The 21,583-nt window shown below is 33.4% G+C and overlaps 1 protein-coding gene across 1 annotated transcript; it reads right to left on the reverse strand.

Moving 5' to 3' along the window:
• Positions 1-271: 271 nt before the first annotated feature.
• LOC133187273 (peroxidase-like protein) lies at positions 272-19,921 on the reverse strand. The gene is made up of 12 exons (XM_061322629.1): positions 19,704-19,921; positions 11,872-12,043; positions 11,483-11,712; positions 11,057-11,245; positions 9,013-9,043; positions 5,292-5,425; positions 4,903-5,007; positions 4,596-4,697; positions 3,782-4,511; positions 1,311-1,489; positions 1,085-1,202; positions 272-924 (listed from the first exon to the last, which is right to left on the reverse strand). Exons 1-12 carry the CDS (start codon positions 19,900-19,902, stop codon positions 819-821), a joined length of 2,295 nt encoding a protein of 764 aa, XP_061178613.1. The 5' UTR covers positions 19,903-19,921; the 3' UTR covers positions 272-818.
• Between the last annotated feature and the right edge of the window lie 1,662 nt (positions 19,922-21,583).

A 21,583-nucleotide genomic window follows, 5' to 3' on the forward strand; every position in this document is an offset into this window, starting at 1 on the left:
AGTTACGAATCCGAGGTATTGTTGAATTAAACATATATGAATAGTGTACATAAATTATTTTTCTATGAATATATTTCAATCTCATTATTAATTTTAACTATAAAGGATAAAGAATCATATTTCTATTTGATTGTCACACTTCATGATAAATGCTTTTCTATCACAGTCATTATCCGTGAATATTTTCTTTGCAGGCAATGCACGAACTAACTAGTATGCAAATAAATAACTGACCACTCTTAGGTTGTTTATATGTTTAATGATACTATATGACACATGTGTTTCCTGGAACACTAGTTTTAAATAAGGAGCTATACATGAAAAAACTGTGAACCTGTTTTCTTGATTCTTAAAATCTTTTTATTGTTTAAGTTTTACTTATTGGGCAGTGGGGGGGGGGGGGGGGGGTTAAAGCATACAATTTGGAAAGCAACACATGTTAATGAAGAGAAACACATCAGATTTAAGAAAAAATCGAATTGTCAAGTCTAATTTTCCTGTACAATGTTAATATGGCATTGCTGTCCTATTCACCTGGCTAAAATGAGAGAATTCTGGACTATTGTTGCAACAGACAACACTATTCTAAATGTAAACCAGTAACATAGTTCAAGCATCACATTAACATTAATGCTAAAACTTGAAATTTTTAGTGTTTTTTCGTATTTCCAGAACTTCCTCTATTGCTCTTCTTTTATACGATCTATAATTTATGGGAATCACACGCATTATATCTGTTTTCATACGACTATCCATTAATTTCGATAAAGGGTTTTTCGTTGCACGCCTGGATTAAGTTGCCTAAGCTTTAATGTCCCTCAGCGTCGGCGACCGCCTAATTGAAGCAGCTGTTGTGCAAATGGCCTAATGTCGAATCCAAGGCGACTCCCTTGCAAAAGCAATGTGCATGGCACTGGCGAATTACTGTAAAGTAATGCTTAAGATTCGTAAAACGTACATTTGATCACCGACTTTCGCATTATGTTAGCAATTAATAACAGATATAGGATCATACACATACACATACACACACACACACACACACACACAGAGAGAGAGAGAGAGAGAGAGAGAGAGAGATTACCCTTGAATGTTAGGTCGTAACATTAATCTAGGTTGGAAGGATGGAATGATGCCATTATTCTTTACGACAGAGCAGAGAATCTTTGAGTACGTGATCTGTTTGATTTGAGCAAGTTGGGCTGTAAATGAATTATGTTTTAAAAGTTGACTCATGACACTGTATGTCACTCATAATACTTCTATAGTTATACAAAAATGATTTATTACATTAAAAAGCTTTAGTTTACCAGATGTAAAAGCAGCCACTGGGTTTTCGGGGGAAGTGCGCTCGTACCAGAAACGGTCGCCATGTTTGTAGAAGCTAAACTGAAGAGCGATGAGACATTGGAACGTGGGCCCTAGAATACTTCCTGGTCGAGGAATCTCAGACATACCACCAGCAAAGAGGTCTATATCATCAGGGTGTCTAGGAACGAATGTAAGGTAAAAAAAACTATTAATTTAAAATACATGCGAGTCCTCTTAGTGCAAGAAAGATAACTGTTAACTTATCAACAAATCTTTTTGTAGACAACCAAAAACTGATTTTGCATGACTTTAAAGTACTTTGGTGTGTAAAAGGTATAGGCAACGAACAGTGATCGATCTCAAAAAATCCATAAACAATACAAATATGTAAAGAGGGCATAAAATACGGACCCGTGGAAATTCCAGAGATGGAATCAGGTGCCTAGGAGGTGAAAGCATTCTTATTATTCAGGGCTGTAAAACCATCAATCAAATAACCTATGTTTCGTAGTTAGTGGCATACTGTCCAACTGGGAAAAAGTAATTGTTTTGAGGGCTGTTTTGTGCTAAGATCCATAATGATACCATGATAACTTTTTTTTTCTAAATGGCCTAACAATTTATATGAATAACGTCTTTATATAAAAGACGTTAGTCAACATTTGACCTAACGAGATATTGTACATGCATTTGCAACAAAGCTCTTGTGTATCATCAACTGGGAGGCATAAACTACATATGCAGGTGATAATGGTATATTGCTAAATAAATAAGGGAAGTTCACGATAGATGGAAAAGTTGAAGTCATCACGTTTAAAATAAAACAGCTGCGAACTCTTACTCCCGATTTTATTCTTAATGGCATTCTTATCATATTTCTTGTATTTAAAAATTAATGAAATGTTCATAGATTCAAGAAGACATTATTACTAAGTGATGATACCAATTAGATTAAATTTGACCGTTTTATTTTAGGAGCAAGGTCAAGTCAAGGTCACTATCTTTTTCATTGACGGTAAGAATAAAAAATTACTGTTGCCAATCATGCGATGCCTACTTTTATTTCAAAAGATTAAATGTTTTTCTTTTTGCACAGAAAGATATTACCATATAGGGTCTATCAGATGACACTACCAAATTGACATAAATAATTTAACTAAAATAGATATTGGCTAATCCTAATTTCCTCTATTTTTCTAATATTTTTAGGATAAATTTGTTATTTTTATATGCTTCGCATATCTAAATTTTTCGTATTTTCACATATGGTAAAGTAATATCAAGATACAAATTGATACAAAAACAAAAAGTTTTGACCGTTTACTACGAGAGAAAAAACACTTTTTACGGATTTTTTTTCTGCTCAAATCTGCACTTAGATTGGAAGCTTTTAAAAGTTAGCGAAATTGTAGTTTGTTTGGGAAATCATATTTATTTGATATATTTTAAAACTTCAGTCCATTATTATCAATTTTACTTACATTTGAAATTTTTACTTTCATTTGAAATTTTCTTTACGTCTTTCATTGTTTAAAAATGTTAATTCATTGCTATAAAGTAATTTTGAGAAGCAGAAAAGGATATATTTTCATACGCTGCCGTTCCGCCTAAAATGTAGTCCCTGCTAGATTTCAAACTCAGTTTACCATTTTTATATAAAGTTGTACAATTATGTTGAGGAAAGAAAAATATGATTTTTTAAATCCCTTACATCTAAATATATAAGACATATAAGCAAATATACTTTGAATATTTCTTCTAGTCAGAAACCAGACAAGAATCCCGCCTTAGTTACAATTCTTTCTAATACAGGGGTGTAAAATTCATGAAAACCATGCTATGAAAAATTCATCGGATTTTCCAAAACTCATGTATGTTGATAAATGACCTCCTAATCTTTTAGTTTCATAATATAAATATAACTATGTCTCATTAATTAAGTAAATGCCTGTAGTTCTATATTTTTTGAAACTGATGATTAAATGAACGCATTTTCCCTGTACTTTGATCTGTAAACTTAGCCCCCCACCTGATCAGAAAGTATAATAAATTTAAAAAAAAATAATTGGAATACGATGACTTTTGAAAATTGACCTGGAGCAAAACAATACTATCGTTCGTAGTGTGTTTAGTAGTTAGTTTACCATCAGTGTCTATCAAAATATGAAGCAGATGTGTCAAACTGTAGTGTCTCTTTTATTTCGAGTTTATTTCGAGTTCAGTTTTTATCATATTATTATTCAGATTCACCTAATATAGATTGTCAGATGTACATTCACGCGTGTAGCATACCATAAATTGGGTAAAATGTGTTTTGTATATGTTTGTATCATGTCATGTATAATATGCGTCTTTGCATGTTATGTGTTCACCTTGAATCATACAGTAAACATTTCTAATGCATTAATGCATCACCTCTTAGATGATACTACACAACAAAATAAACCTCCACTAAACCCTACAAACTTACAGATAGGTTCTCTGAAGTGCAGCTGCTGCTTGTGGAGTATGATCGACCAGTCCCCCTGGGGCAGTAGCAAAGAAACGCGCTTTTTGAAGTCCACAGAATTCCCTGTAAGAGTTATAGGGAGGTATGCCATGATCACGGCCTCTCTGTACGTTCAAGGCTCCCAAATCCATAGACAATGTTTCTGATGGGGACGTTCCTGGCATTGGTGGAAATTCAAACAATCTATTTCTAATACCGTCTACCAAGAATCTGTCAGACCTAGATTTGGGTTCTCGTGACATCCAATGAGCCATGAATTCATAGCCCTTTTCATACATCAAATCAGGACGCTCGAAGTGTTCGCTCACCGGAAAAGTAAAACGATCTCCGTTCCCTAAATCATGACCTACAGTATTTCTGACTAAACTATGACCCATACGATAGGCTGCAACACCGAATGCATTTATTGTTCTTGGGTCAACCTTAGGGTTGTAAGATTCAGCATGTCCTACTAGTTTTGATTTGAGATTGAAAGAATTCATATGTAAATTATCAAGAATGGCAGGCAAAAACTCATTGTATGTTATATGTTGAAGCTCTGCTATTACAATTCTTTTGGCTTCCTGAAAAAGAGTCTCGTCATTCGTGATGCCAGTAGCTTCTCTTAATGCGTCAGCGATGATATTATGACGTCTTAACCACGTGATGTGTTGAACAGTTAGCGTTGGTGTCTCACTTTGCCTGTGATCTCCTATCAACAGACAAAATTGTCACATATATATTCACGCATAGAATACCATCAAAGTACAAAGTAATCAGGGAGCTATAAAATTACCTGCTTTGAAGCATGGGCGCATTGCTCGGGGTGCCAAAGCGGGACATCCCTTAGGATTGGGAAGGAGCAGATTCTGATCGTCTACAGCAAGTCGTCCTAATTCTAGAAACAAAGTTAGATGGTAGTAAACGATGACTGCTAAATTTACTTTATATATATATATATATATATATATATATATATATATATATATATATATATATATATATATATATATATATATATATATATATATATATATATATATATATATATATATATTCGGAATAAAATCGATGATAGAAATATTATTAAAACATCTAATGACCTCTTGATACTCCCCCTCTTAGCTCAAGCTCTAAGCTGACTTCAGAGCCATAAATCATTGAGCCGTCCACAAAAGCTGTTCTCTGGTTGATTTGCTCGCGAACACCTACAAATGGCATATTCCTATAGTATCTTCTCATTAATAACTAATTTGTAAGTTATCAAATATATAATAAACACTGTAGAGACCTCCATGAAATAATAAATTAAAGAGGTGAAGAGCTAGTGATTTAAACATTGTGAAAATCCAGTTCTCGTTTTCCCCCTCAGTTTTAGCGTCAGATTGAGAGAAGTAAGGCTACGTATTACATCTATAAAACGTGATATCTATGAATGTTTTTTGAATTAGCTGTTTGAATATTGAATTAGTTTGAAAGAATATCATCTGACCGTTCATGCATCCCATTGTCGGAGCACCAGCATGGCGGACGAAGTTCATGCAGGTTTTGTCTGGTGGAAAAAAGGGATCAGGTGGCGTTTGTACTACCTCTATGCTAAAACAAGCTTCTGGGTTTTGTTGCATTCTATAAAAAGACGGAAATATTTACATGAACAGTGGGGTCAATCAAGAGTGTACTCCTCTCTTCACCCACACCACTATTCTTTCTGCTTTAGATAGACTTGGCTTAGAGGTAATGCAATTAGTTATCATCAGAACGATGTTTTGGTAACAATGCAAACAAAACCACAGATATTTCAATTTCTAAAATAGAATCATTAATTGATAATTTCTGAGTATAAAGGTTAGCAATTTTACATTGATAAGTGTTAGAAAGAGAGGGAAAGTTGTTGATTGTTGCGGTTAGCTAAATTTCGCAAGTTATGTGTAGCCATATTATGAATTTCTTTTGTTTACTACTTTTTTAACTTGAGATCCATAACATATATACATCAACTTGGTCTTCTGGGTCATTATATAGACCAATTTTAACCTTCATTTTCTTGAACACACGACATTTTGTGGCCTTTTTTCCAGGAAAGATTTGCTTTCAATATCTTTATAATACAATAAAAGCAACATTTGTGAACAGATATCCAGGGCCCAAGCTTAATTTATCCTTATCAGCTTATATGGCATAGGTGTATATAAATAGACAATATGTAGCACTGTATTTATTGAGAAGAATTTTTGGATAGGGATAATATATATATATATATATATATATATATATATATATATATATATATATATATATATATATATATATATATATATATATATATATATATATATATATATATATATATATATATAAAGCACTAAAAACCAACAACACTGTATATCCTAAGTGTCGGATCTACTAAGTAGATACAAGGTCACGGATGGAAATTTATATAAAGCACTAAAAATGACCAACGACACGAACAATAATAATTGTCAAATTTTCGGGACGACCTGTCCCTTCCTCAGGACAAAGAAAAAAGTTAAGAAGTCATAAAAACAAAGGAAATAGAGAAGCAAAAACAACTAGCACTACTATTAAACTACCAAACACTAAATATTTACAATGTTACATGTTTAATTTGGAGTTTATAAACAGTTGTGAACAAAGAAATCCGGAGCGCTATGAATTGCGTCCGGTCTATCGGGTGTACTCTGGTGAAGTGTGATTTACATAATTGAACGAATTAATTATCGCTAAATAATTACGACCAACAGTAAATCGTACATTGTCTTATTCTCTCAAAATAGCGTAACTATACATGATAAAAAGAAATTAAAGAAAGATAATGTGGAGGGACAATTTTGAAATATGAATTTGGATATATTATAAATTTGAAAATCGGAAAAAAGAAATAAACAAAAATGTAAGCTGTAAATATTTGGGTAGGTTGTTCCAGGATTGCGAATACGAATTAACGGTAAAGTTTACACTATATAGAGAGAATGAACTTGTTTGTTACAATTCGGGATTGGGTCTAGTTCACGTTCATCCTGGTGAAGTCATTAAGTTTGTTAATACCATTAGGGCGGAATAACTTCAGCCTGTGCATCCAGAACTTTTCCTTGCCTTTTCTCTGCGCGTCAGTCCATCTTGGATTATGGTCAATAACCACTACTGTCATGTCCTCCCATTTATGACCTTCAAGGTTGAATGTTCCCCAACGGGTTCATTGAGTTTTTTGGTCCTAATGGTAGAACGGTGATTATTGACTCTCTTGCGGAGATCTCCTGTTTCACCAACATACTGTTTGGAGCAAACTTTGCAACTGATGAGATAAATACAGTTGTCTGTTTGACAGGACAAATTCCCTAGTATTTTGTAGCTGCGGCCTGCAACGGGGCTGTTAAAACTGTCTGTGTCAGAGCTGTACTTACAGAGAAGACATCTTCTGTCAGAGCAAGTTTTAAAGCCCCCGTTAGGTAATTGATTGTCCAATCTGGTTCTTACTACCATGTCCTTTAGGTTCCTCGGGCGTCTGTATGCAGCCAATGGGGGCTCCTTAAAGACCTCTGCCATTCGTTTATTTGAGTGGAGAATTGGCAGATCCTTTTGAAGGATACCACTGAGGTTCTTTAGGACGGGATGGTATGTGGTAACCAGAGGGACCCTGCCGCTATTGTCTTTTTCCTTGTAGCGTTATAGGTTTTGCCTGTCATGTCCCGCCATCTCATCAATAGCAGTTTGTACGGTGCGGGCATTGTAGCCTCTCATGCATAAGTGGGACTTAAGGAGACCGCTTTGTTCTTGATATAAGGCAGGGGATGAACAGATTCGCCGAATTCTGGTGGCTAGACCCTTAGGCACACCCTTAAATGTGTGTGGGGGATGACAGCTAGTTGGCATAAGATACAGATGGGAATCTGTGGGTTTCGTGTGGAGACTGAACTCGATTTCACCATCAGTCAGGGTAGATGTAGTATCTAGGAATATGTTTTTCGAATTAGATACGTCTACTGTAAATTTGATAGACTGATGAAAGGTGTTGGCAAACGAAATGAATGCCTCGAGGCTCTCGCGACATTCCACCCACTTCATCTCTATATCGTCAATGAAACGCAACCAGCTAAGGGGCCTAAATGGTGCTTGAAGTAGCAAGTTGCGTTCCAGTCTGCCCATGAAAATATTGGCATAAGATGGTGCCATTTTCGTACCCATAGCAGTGCCATTAACCTGCAGGTAATGTTCTCCATTAAACATGAAGTTGTTATACTTGAGAACATGTTCAAGGAGCTTGGCAAGGGACTCGGTAGAAGGAATTTGTATGGATCTACTATCCCAGACTTCTCTACAGGCTTCGATACCCTCATCGTGCGGAATATTGGTGTACAAAGATGTGACGTCCATAGTCACGAGAAGGGTATGATCTGGAAGGCCAGTAGAGGGCGTCTTGTTAATGTAGTCCGTGATGTCTTTGAGATAGGATGGCAAATTCTCTACGCGTGGACGGAGATGTAAATCGATGTATTCAGAAATTTTCTCCGTGGGGTGTCCAATAACGCTAACTATAGGGCGACCTGGCATACCTTCTTTGTGTATCTTAGGAAGCAGATAAAATTGTCCTGGTCTACAGTCAATAGGATTGAGTGTCTCATAGACGTTGGTACCAATCTCGTTTTTCTCAAACAATTCGACAATTATTATTGTTCGTGTCGTTGGTCATTTTTAGTGCTTTATATATATATATATATATATATATATATATATATATATATATATATATATATATATATATATATATGTCTTCGGGTTTTTTTTTTTTCGATCATGACAAGGAGCACACTGTAGATGTGACCGGTCGGCTTGGGATGTTACTCCTCCATGGCACCTGTCCCCGCCTCTCAATTTTGAGTCCGTGTTTGCTCTGCTCTAAATTTACATAGTTTCATTTGACTATCGAAATTGAATACTGTTCGTTATCTTCATATTGTATCTACTCCTCAGTATGACATGAGAAACCTTATATATCTTCACTTGGTGAAGAGGGTAGTAATGTGAACAAATTTAAATCTATACTCTATGAATTCATGTACATAATATTGACTGTTTGTGGCTTACTCCTGACTGAGTTTTGTTATCTTCAAATTTTATTCTTAGATTCCTTAAATTCAAAACCAGTTTTACTGTAAGATCTCTGGGGTGATTGAACTTATATTTATAGTCCATACCTTACTGGAAGACAACAGTCATTTTCTTGTACTGAAAAAAAAATGGAAGATTATAAATCTTTAAAAAAAGTAAAGATGGTCGTTCGTGCGATTAATCGATGAATGAATACATAATATTATGTACCAACGACATTCGACAACCTTTATGTTTTAAAGTATTTGTAAAAGCATGTGAAACGAAACCTATTTGAAATAGACATAACAAGAAACCTATAAAACACAGTATTCACCCAAGTGAAACTTAAATCTATACTGCGTTAAATGCTTTCATTCATTATTATCACTAATCATGGCCCCGCTGCTCTTGAGAAGACGATTGTAACACAATTTCCTAATATATTCCCATGTAAAACTTTCTATCCCCTTTTGGGCCCCATCCTACCCATCGCAAAAGTGGTGGGACTCGATTTGTAAAAGACTTGAATCTGCACTTCCTGAAGATGATTCTATTATTTTATTTATATCACTTATCATGGCCCTTTTGTTTTTAAAAGGAAGATTTATATTTAATTTTGAAGATATTGAACAGTAATCATGTTCCTAAGTCGAATTCAACAATACAATTTGTGTGCAGAGCAAATGCAGACCTCTGAAAAGCAGAGATGTGATCACGTGTCATGGAAGAAAATCATTCTTTGTCGACCGATCACTCCAACCGAGTGCTCCTTGTCATGATCGGGTAAACGGAAAAATCCGTAGACAGTTCAGTGCGAATATAATGTCCCAACGATTTGTATGAAAGACGCCAGTCAACATATCGATCTAAATAAAGATTGCATTTGTAAACAAGTCGATATGAAGGACACAGAAAGCGACTTAAGCTTTTTATGTAGAAATTTTGATTACAATTCTGTTTCATACAAATACAAAAAAGGTCTGCGATTTTCTTGTTTTTATTCAATTAAACTCTGTAAATATGAAAAGAATATCTAGAACCAAGATACTATGCCTTGAATTCATAGAACAGTCTTGCAATACTATTAAAAATAAAATAATTTGTAACATTATTTTAAAATACTATAGTTTTTGCTTTTCGCTTCAATAAATTGGCATAATTGATGAAAGTGTTGCCTTTGCTACAAGAATAAAAAAAATGATCTGTGATTTGTTTTTAAAAATATTGTAGAAGGATTTTTACAATTTTGATGAACAGCATTGTCATTTAAAAGACAAAATCCAAACAAACAAACAAAACATATCTAATAAATAGGGGTGTAAACAAGTATTCGAACATTCAAATATATTTAATCCGATGAGTTAATTCGGTTATGAATTTAAGATTTGATTTTTCGGTGTTTTTTTTTTCAGATTTCACCTCCTAGAAAGGATAATAGACTTGAATTAGAACAATCGTGGAATTATCCTCGTTTTATTTACTAGAGATTCCCTGATTTCTTTTACTACTGTCTTCTCTGATAGATTTTCTTACTTTTTCAATCTGAGTAGGTTATAATCAGCTTGTAATATTGTAAAGGACTCAATTTCAGAATAATGCCTTAATTATTTGATTATCTTGAGTTGAATATATTCCTATATTTTAAAATCATTATCGGGAAATTAATGACCTAGGAAAATTGTCTATGGAAGTGCTGTTATATTTTCAGAACATTGTATCAAATATTATATAATATATCTTATTAAGCAGGGATAATTATAATAAACTATGTTTATTTAAATCTGAAGAGTAAACGACAATCTTTCCCCTGATTAGACGACTGGTTTGAGCCCATATAGATATCAATTGTTAAAATTATATTTAGTTTAGACATTGACAAATATTAAATATAGAATTCCTTATTGTATGCCTACAAAAGTCTTCGTTCAATTTTACTTCCAAATACAGACGTAAATCTTGCCATGAGATGACGTACATTTGAAATAAACCAAATTTTATTTATTTTATCGAATATTTGAATATATTCGAATACTTTCATTGAATATTGGAAGATGAATAATTGACAAAATTGACATCCCAACTAATTAATCATTTCTAAAATTAAAACAAAAACACTGTGCAGCTTTAGTAATGACAAAAATTACTTACACTCTACAGATGGGGTGGAAATGACGTCATGATCAATGAATTGTCCGTGGTGGGTGAGGTAGGTAGAGTAAGCGGCGCTGACAGGGGTCATGTCCCCTCCAATGAACTGGAACACGTTGTTACTGACTGTTCGAGCACTTGGCAAGGGCATATTCCCAACCCGGGAACGAGTTCTTGGAGTATCAATCCCTGCATAATTATAAGATAATTCATTGTTAAATTATTAAAATAGCAATTCAGCAATTATACTCGGAAAAAGGTCGTGTTAATCATGTAGGAAAAAAAAAAAAAAACAGAAGAAAAGAAACAAACAAACAAAGAAAAAAGTAAAATCTGGCATTTTCCCATTTGCAATTTATTTTGAACCTAGCGTTTGATAAGAAATGGACGTAAAATGTTTCCAGTAAAGAGAATTATAGTTCTTACAGTTCTCGTACGCAGCAGGTAAAACTCTTTGTTGTGGCGTATTTGAAGATCCCAGGAGGGGGTTAATCAAATTGTTACATTGTCCGTTTGTTCGTCGATAGGGTTCACTAACGTTACAAGCTGGCATCTGATAACAGTATGGAATGAATGCTCTTTGATAGCTTGATGTAATCTGGGGATCTGAGATTACTCTCTGAAAGCCATCTCCTGTAGGTCCTCCAACTGCCGGGCTAAAAATTGAGGAATAAAAGAGAAATATAGAAATTGCTTTACAAATGCTTTTGTTGACATTGCGTCTTCGATGATATAATATCCTCTCTGTTAATAAGAATTATTAATAAGAGCATTTTTTTTTACACTTATTTACTTCTAGAAATATTGATACGAACTCTTGTGCTATCATTCTTGATGCAAGAGACGCCCTCATCGAACGGTCATGAAGCATTGCAATATAAGCTGGCGAGTTACTCCGAGAAAACCTGGCTAAGGCCCGGTAGGCCCCAGAGCCTGATCCAGAGCCTGGAGTCGGTAAAGATCCTACACCTCTGCTTACTGTTCGTCCTACAAAGGTACAAATGTACAGGTAAGTGTTTACATTTTGTAGATTTGAGTCTTTTAAAAGTCCATACATTGATAATTGATAATGGAGCGATTACATGAAATGTGTGGAGATAATGAACAGTATTCGAACATCTATTTATATCAGCGATATTTAATTATAGTTTAGTATTCGTTAGTGAATTTTTAAAGCAGCAAGAAGTAAATTTTAATTTGAAGTAGTAGCTTTTGTTTTGAAAAACACTGACTTTCATATCGGTGTCAGATGTTTATATGGACACAGATGAACGTTAAGTTACACTAAAAATATTAAGTTATAATTGCAAGTTAATAACGTATAGTGTCAAAGCAGTGTATATATTTGAAAATATATAGAATGGCATTTCATAAAAAAGCGCTGGTCATTTAAATATAATCGTTTATATGAATCCTCCCAGCTTCATCCTAATTACAGATTATCCACGTTTTCAATGCAGTTTATTTACAATTTGAAATAAATCTTTTCAATTTTGGTACAAGGAGGATATCATAGACGAAAAGCTGACAGGTATAAATAAACATAAATTAGGTATAAAGGTTAAAAATTTTGTGTTTCTTTTTTTTAATTTCCAATTCTTTTGCTTTTTATGACTTTTTAATCGTAAATATAAATATATCGTAAATATAAAATGTAAATATGCACACAATGCAGTTTTCATAGATAATCTCCCATTTATTTTATATACTTCCTGTTGTTTGCTGGTGCTCAAAATTTCTGATTTTGAAAATAGAAAGCCTATTTAAGTAATGTATAAGCAAGAGATTGTTTAATCTGGTTATATTTCTGAAACACCGAATATTTCACTGCCTACTTCGTATTGTGTGATATAAAATATTAAAAAAGAAGAGAAATTTAGTTAAGGAAAAGAGTTTTTAGGTCTAGTAAACTAACATTCACAGATCAAGGAAGAGTTAGATATTTGCTTAGTATGAACATCATTAAATGTAGAGAAATGGGGTTTCATTCCTAGAGCTACTGGTCCTTCTAACTGCCGAATTCCTTTCCATTTATCAATATTTTGTCCCATGTGAATCAATGGTAGACAGTGGAATACTCAGTGTTGCAGAAATATTGCTAGTTTTGCAATTCTTTGATAATAAACATCTACAATAGGCTTTCTGTTTTTAAAAGCACTCATTTCGAACACTATCAATCGACCGGAAGAATACAAAATGAATTATTCATGAAAACTGCATATGAAATTAGAAAGTAGCAAGTATTGTCATCTTATAAAAAAAACTTATTTCAATCTATAAATATTTATATTTTTAAAATATTTTTATAAAACCTTTCATGAAAATATTCTCCATAATTTCTGGGAACACTTTATATATATATATATATATATATATATATATATATATATATATATATATATATATATATATATATATATATATATATATATATATGACTGCCGTCATGAGAAAAGGGCCCTTATCTTTTGACGTCACAATGCTCAGAAAACGACGTCAAAGTCGCGGTATTGTAAACACGGAAGTAAATTTTGTTGACTGCGTTTTTGTAGAAATACACGTGTAGATAGAATGAAATAAAACTGGATTTCCTGGTGTGAAAAAAATAAAATCATACGAATTTCGAAGCGGAAAATTTTAATAAATAACATTTTTACCATTTAGTACATGTATTTATTCAGGTTTCTGTGTAAATATTCTGTATAACATAATCCAAACGTTATGTTGAACGCAATATCAGATACTAGTAGAGCGATTTATATGATGCAAGGCTACAGATATATACTAGTATATATATTTTTTTTCTTTTTTTGACTGAGCTATTTGAAAATGCTTATATTCGACTTATACATTGATGTATTAATTAGTCTTAGTACTGATAGGTAGTTAGTACATACATTTATATTTTTTTCAGAGAGAGAGAGAGAGGGGGGGGGGCACTCAATGCACATACACATGTACGCGTTGTTTAAAAGTAAAAATGCTTCTTTCATTTGGAAAAATATATTGTAATAATGTTATGACATATTTTATTTTTATTCCATTGCTCATCATATCAATAAGCGCCGTTAGACCAGTTCAAGTGTGTGGCGTCGTTTTCCAAGTGGAGATGGGGGGGGGGGGTAATAATTAACAAACCAAAAAAGTCTCCAAAGGTATAGATACTGTAATATGGGAAATTTGATGTTCCTATCACAACAATGGAAGGGGTGTGTATGTGGCAAAAGGCCTTTTCATAATTAACAGCATGAGAATATTCTGCGGGGAAAATGGGGAGGGGGGTTCCCTCTCCCCTTTGATTATACTGCCTAAGGATCAAAGAAAAGTGATGTGCGTGATGTGTCTCTGGTAAATATGTAAGTTTTGAAATCGGGCATAATAAACATGTGTACATAGCATAAAAACTTGCACTATCGAATGTTTTCAAAGTTTTTGTGTCTTTTCCACAGTATTTTCGTATCCATTGAATACTTGTACATGTAAGAAAGCTCAAATCGAGAACTAATAAACGGTGAAATTACACGGAAAACAATAAAGCATGCACAAAATTGCTGATGAATACGAAGTATTTGCTTTAACAAAAGTTGAGGTACACTGTTATCATAAATATCGAAAAAAGTATTATTCTTTGATAATAACACAGTGAAACCTGTCTTATCCGACATGCTGCGGGAAATAAAATCAATGTCGGATTAGACAGTGTGTCGGATTACCCAGTGTTGAATATTTCTGAGCGTTATCATTGGTGTTAAATGACTTCAAAAACCATTTTTCATTAGGTTTAGAGTACACGTGTATTTAATTGTCAAAATGTTTGCATAATTGTGTGTTTCTTTGTTGTATAAAATATACCTTCGTTAATTAACATTTCTTTGAGCATTAGTAAACTCTGTAGTAATATACGATGTTTGTTTTTTTAATGGACAAAACAGATGGAACTGCCGATCGCTTCGAGATGTTGCAATTTAATTTTTAGCATTTTACTAAAGCAGTAGATGGTTAAGTAAATATTTCGTTTACATGTACCTTCTTTACACAGTAATATTTTTTTTTCTACACTACATTTCTCTCCGAATTTTCTCTACTGTTTACTTCTCAACATAGACTGTGCTATTAATACCGTCACGCGACTTTTCATACAAACCGGACGTAACTCTAAAACATTGTGATTTTTATCAAACAATCGTAATATTTTAAAATTTAATGGACAACTTAAAGCGGTATTTTTGCTTCCGGCAAATCCTTTATGTGCACAGCCTTGCTTAATTCAGTGTATATTAACCCTGAAATGATACTTTTTATTTTAGACAAGATGTACCATTCAACTTGTGTATTGTCTACATGTTACGTTCGCCATACTCTTTTTTTTCGGGACATGGCTTTATGAAGGACTGACTGCAGGTTTGATTTTAATTTCAAGCTAAAAATCTTAATGGAAAATATCATGTACTCTTTTTATTTTCTGTCGCGTGGATGCTATTTCTTAAATGCGAGAATAAAACTGATAACAACAAAGAGAACTGATTGCCTATTTTTTAATTTAAAAACTGATCATTTAATGCTTTCATAAACACTTTCAAACTTACATGTAATTAACTACTTTCTAAGTAGACCAATCTTGTGGCCAAACGGGGCATTCATGTCACCTGGCCTGCGGCTAATTACGGAACACCCGTGTAATTATGTCAGATTACCCAGGTGAAATCGTAATGTAATTATCTAGTTTTCATAACAAAAAAACGCCGGAATTCGGAATGTACAGTGGTCGGAATATACAGTGTTTTGTTCTATATAAAATTTAAAGAAATTTTTGGGAATAAAATATGAGGTCGGAAAGTCCAGTGTGCCGGATTGCACAGTTGTCGGATTGGACAGTGGTCACTGAATTAGCTTTTTCTATTTTGTTTAATTTGTTCTGATGAAAGTCAGCTTGAAATTAATTGAACTTGCATTAAATTTAATACAATTAAGGTGGACCCCCCCCCCTCCCCCGACTAAGTAAACAACAGTCACTTCGATAGTAGTTTTATTCTTGAAAAATGTTTGAAAAAGAAGAAACAATAGATTAGGTTTTCAAGAAATTTACTTCGGATAAATAGCATATGACGACAACCTTTGGTAGAAATAGAAAAAGTACTAGTAACAAGCTTAAGTGGTCGTGGGTGTCATTCAAAATGATATAAAATTCTCAAATTGTCAATTTTAACATCAACCGCAAGCTCAACAAAGACAATCAACAGCGGCGGATCCAGAAATTTCATAACAGGGGGCGCAGTAGAAGGCAGGGGCTCCATCGGATGCAGAGCAAGGCCCTGCTGGGGTCTCGGGGCGAATCCCGTGGAAACTGACGAATTCTAACAAATAAGAGGTGTTTTCCCTTGATTTTAGGATAATACAAACAAATTTTTAAAAAAATTCAAAGGGGGGGGGGGGCGCACGCCCGGCGCTGGATCCGCCTTTGATCAAGAAATCTACATCATTGGAAAATTTTTAAAAAATAAGAGAACCAGTAATGATTTGAGCGAAAAAGGAGATGGGTTTTCACATACAACTTTGTAGCTGCTTGTATGTAGCTCGTTGATCTGCACGAAGAAATTAGAATTATAGACAACCGGAGAGTTTCAAGACGAACTATTGAAAATATAGCTTTATGTAAATTTACTATATTTCATTTGCCAGCTCAAAATATTGCAAACGATGAATTCCTAGCATGTATTCTACTTTTATTTCATGATCGTCTGAGAAATATGAGGATTTATTCAGTCAAGAAAAATCATATTTCCCGAGTCGAATTCGTTGACAAAAAGCATGACGACGACAGGGATATATAAAAATTTATGGCCTTGTCATTTGGCTGTCTGTTATAATGAGATTTAATAAATTCTATTGCTTCTTCTTTTAAAACTTTGATGCCTGTGAAATATGTAAGGAAGAATTTGATTTTTGTGAATAAATGAAATTAAGAAATGGATCAAAAATACGCACGCACACGCGCACACAAGCTAAAACATTACAGGTGATTGCCGACTATTTTTCTATGTTCAGCAGGTAAGAATTAATATATAATCGCATTTAGAAATATTTATTACAGAAACTTCATTTTGAGATTACAGTAGCGGCCCTTTTACAAATGTTTGATTTGTTGTGTACAAATGTTAGTAACGTCGAGAAGAGGAAAATATTTGAAATTTCACAGTAATGATTAAAGATAGCATAGGTAAAAAAAAAGAAAAGAATGAAAGAAAATAAAGGACAGAGGCATTTATAACAGCTTTTGATAACATATGATTTACTTGTAAAGAGAAATAAGTTGACAAACGTATCAATTTTCATACACGGGCTAAACTTTTATGAGACAATCCTAAGACCTGATTTTGTGCCTCTATTTTCTGTTTCTACTCCATAAGTAAGGCAGAAACAAAATTGTATGAACAATGAAATTTTTTTTTCAGCGTATACAAAAGAAAATGCGCTTGGAATTTTAAATAAAAAACAAATATTTTAATATATGATTTTCACGTACTACGGATAAACCTTTTTGGAAACAATTTTACATATTATGACGTGATATTTTGTCCATTAGAATTCTTCTCTGATACAGAGAATACGCGAGGTTTTGTTTGGGTTGGATCTTCCCTTACTCCAGAACTGTGTAGATTTTTTTTTTATATTTTAATATACAAGTGCTTTATATATTCTTTAACTGAGGTAGAATAGAATGCCTAGTATGGAATTGTACGGTACATGCATTTTATTTTCGAATGAACATAATCCGTTTCTAAGCCTGTCTACCCCCCCCCCCCCCCTCCTTTTTCCAAATCCATGTAACTGTGTCTGCCTCTAGAATTGTAAACATGTTAGAACAAAGGCAACTTCAGGGTTTATATTGACAAACTAGTAACTTGGAAGAAGAAATCAAATATCGGCTAGAGTTTATACGTATCATTAAGTTTATTTGAATAATTTAAAACCGAATTTTACGCTCGCGACGTCATTACGTCTTCATGGAATAACGTCAACGTTGTTTTGATGCGCCTTACTAAAATTATCATAAAATAGTGAAAAAATAAGATATTTTTAAAGGTAATGTATTTTTGCATTCAGAAAGAGTCAGGCTATCAAAATTTACCAAAAAGTCATTTTGTGAAATTTTGACCTTAAGGGCCCTTTTCTCATGACGGCAGTCATATATATATATATGAAAATGGAAAATAACAAGGCAACAATGTTAGTAAAACGTAAGCGCTTTCATTACTTCTTCAGACGTTTTACAATTCAAAATAATTCAAACATGTGACGTTATAACGCTACCTGATGATAACGTCAACAACAATGCAATGACGTCACAATGCTTATAGAGGAAACAATTATAGAGTCTAAGTAAAATTACTTTGTTCATTAATAGCGTAATAATAAATAAAGTCATGAAACAGTCTATATTAAACTATTTAAGGACGGTTTAAAAATCTTGATGAAATGTTTTTCTTTTTCCCGTCTTTCTAAAAGATTTTCTGTTTTGAGTTTATAAAAGGGTTAAACTGAGAATTGTCCCTGTCCACAAACAGCAAGATGTTCACTGAGTTTTATTTTTCTGTACTCGGGTTGGTTGATATGTTGTCTATGTATGCGTATACGAGTGCGTAGTGTGGTCCCCGTTTCTCCTATGTATAATTGTCCGCATCCAGCGCATGTTATACAATAAATAACGTTTTTAGATGCACAGATCATATCTGCATTGATAGTAAATTCTTTATTTCCGAGTGTAAAAGTACTTCCCTCTTTAATATACTGGCAGGTTCCACAACGTGAATCAGAGCATTTATTGACCACATACAAATTCCGTTGGTGAAATGTAGATTTACACAATATTCTTCGGAGGTTTTTAGGTGGTCTTTTACTGTTGATGAATTTATATTTTTCCAGTACTTTGGACATTTTCTCATCCGTCTGTAGAATGTTGTTGAGGTGACGCACTGTAGAGGTTATATTCCTATTCTTTGGATTGTATGTAGTTACAAGCGGTAATATTGCAGAATCTGATGTGTCACTTTTTGAAGAATTAATAAGTTTATCTCTGTCGATTTCTATAGCCTTTCTCATTCCGTCCTCAATGATTCCAAGAGGATAGCATTGTTCAAGCAGATATTTTTTTTAATTCATTCAGACGTTCATCTCTTTTTTTCTTGTCGCTAACAATAGTGCAGATTCTTCTAGCTAAATTGTAAGGGATTGAACGTTTCGTATGACTTGGATGACAGGAACTAAAATTGAGATATTGATGTGTGTCTGTCGGTTTGTAGTATATGTCTGTCGAAATACATTCTCCATGCTTTGCTATATTAGATATATCTATATTAGATTCTGCAATATTACCGCTTGTAACTACATACAATCCAAAGAATAGGAATATACCTCTACAGTGCGTCACCTCAACAACATTCTTACAGACGGATGAGAAAATGTCCAAAGTACTGGACATATAAATAAATAAATAAATATATATATATAATATATATATATATATATATATATATATATATATATATATATATATATATATATATATATATATATATATGATATTGTAAATTTTAATTGTTAAAAATATAAGGACCGCTTAATAATTTTTAACATATTGAACACTAACTTGCTGAAATTTGTCCTATACTCCCAGGGACCGGAGCCATCCCTCCCTGACCTCCGAGAAAAGCTGCAATGGGTGTTCTACCTCCACCGCCACCGAACGCACTCTGAATAGCATTGTTCACAATAGAATCCATGGTTCCCTGAGCATCAGCATTGTAAAGGATAGAGGCACAAATTATTATTGCATACATTTCCTGCATCCTTGTCAAATGTGTTTTAAAAGATCAAAGAATCAAATTGGGCCTTTTAATCGTATGAGAACTTTATTGATTGACCAATCAGAATGCAACTTACATCTCATGAATAAATTTGTCTTCACACAATCATAATTTGTCAATTCAAATTTGAAAGCAAGGAAAAACAAGGTTTGATACTTTAATTCGCATAAAGGTGCGGTGTAAATACCTACAGAATGATTTTTATCAAGCTCGAAATATTTTAAATATTCTGCGCCGTCTATTTCTTAATAAAAAAATAATTAAGATTTAACCTAAAAAAGTTTCAAAATAACAGAAAATAATATTCGATTGTTTGAAGTTTCCTTTCCAATATTATTTAAAAAAGGATGACATGACACTTTACAATGTGAAACGTCTTTGTGTTATCTATAAACAACAATAAAGCATATTTTTCTTTTTTTCATGATCGTTTGATCGATGTACAAAAACAGTTGTTCCTCTTTAAAGTTGAAATCCAAACTGTGGATCATTTGACCTGATCAACAATGGTTCATTGCTTTAATACAGTAGTAAGGCAAAATCAACTAAAACTTGTCGTCCTATTATTATTTAGCTGATTGATGCATCATTTCCATTTTTAAAAACTGGTACAAGAATAGGTCTTGATCCACTTTTACTGGAAAAGCTTCATACAGGAAGAAGTGGAATTGTTTTAAATCCAATAAAATACTCATGAATATTCAAGTCTGTTACGTGAGACTTTTCTATTTTATACTTTAATTGTTAGTGTGTCTTCTTGTCTGAAATTCCATCATACAATTCTTCAAAAAAGGAAGTCTCGTCACCTGAAGTATAAAGAACATTTAGGTAACGGAAGATGCAAGCTCTCTAATTAAAAAATCATTAAATAAAGTGGTATTAATGAAAGAAATGTTGTCATTACTAATTATTCTTACGTAAATTTTTAAAGAACACTTTTTGGATTGATTTTATGTATTTATTCTAACAATTGAGTAGTTAAGCTGAATTTTCAGAGCTAGAGCCATATTCTTTTTTATTCAAGTAGAATGCGATGTGTATCAGTTTCTTTATTGTTGTTAAAATTTCGAAGGTCAATTTTACCACGCGCTATTCTTTATTTTTTTTAGATCGGAAAAAAGGCTTCTACAAGATTAAAGCTGAAGTCTAAAAAGTGCACATTATTCGCACAAAGTGTTGACTACCTTGGACATATCGTATCAGCGTATAAAATTTCGATTCATCCAGAGAAGCAAAGGTCATACGATAAAGGCCTCACCACGGTATAATAACCGCTCAGAGATCTTTTTTAGGCTTGGTTACTACCGGGCGTTTGTTCCTAATTTTTCAGCTATTGCCAAAACACTTCACTCCAAATAAGGTGAAGCGAAAATTAAGTGATCTACAGTTTTCCATATTCTTAGAACACTGACCACTGCTTACCACCTTCAATTGAAGCCATGCTCAGTGCATCGTCTCAAGCCACGGTCCGGAGTCCGCATATAGCTCTCCTACATTTTTGCCGTGGTTTCCGACGATGTGCTCAGTGCTTTCAGGAGATTATATGGAAGCCCATTCAGGACCTATCAAAAATATTTTTGAATTTGATGTAGTGAATTGTCGACTTCGTTAAAACGAATTAAATTCGCTAAAACAAATTTTTGAATCCGTTATAACAAATTCA

Source organism: Saccostrea echinata, unplaced genomic scaffold (genome assembly GCF_033153115.1).
Source record: "Saccostrea echinata isolate AGI-Se365-2 ecotype Australia unplaced genomic scaffold, CSIRO_AGI_Sech_v1 ptg000014l, whole genome shotgun sequence".
Taxonomy (NCBI): domain Eukaryota; kingdom Metazoa; phylum Mollusca; class Bivalvia; order Ostreida; family Ostreidae; genus Saccostrea; species Saccostrea echinata.

Excerpts from the sequence above, each read along its gene's own strand:
- LOC133187273 (XM_061322629.1), bottom strand. The coding sequence starts at position 19,902 with ATGCAGGAAATGTATGCAATAATAATTTGTGCCTCTATCCTTTACAAT. Across the intron at positions 5,426-9,012 it reads GACTGTTGTCTTCCAGTAAG|AATGCAACAAAACCCAGAAG; the intron begins GTATGGACTATA and ends GTCTTTTTATAG. Across the intron at positions 4,698-4,902 it reads AAGAGGGGGAGTATCAAGAG|AATTAGGACGACTTGCTGTA; the intron begins GTCATTAGATGT and ends CTTTGTTTCTAG.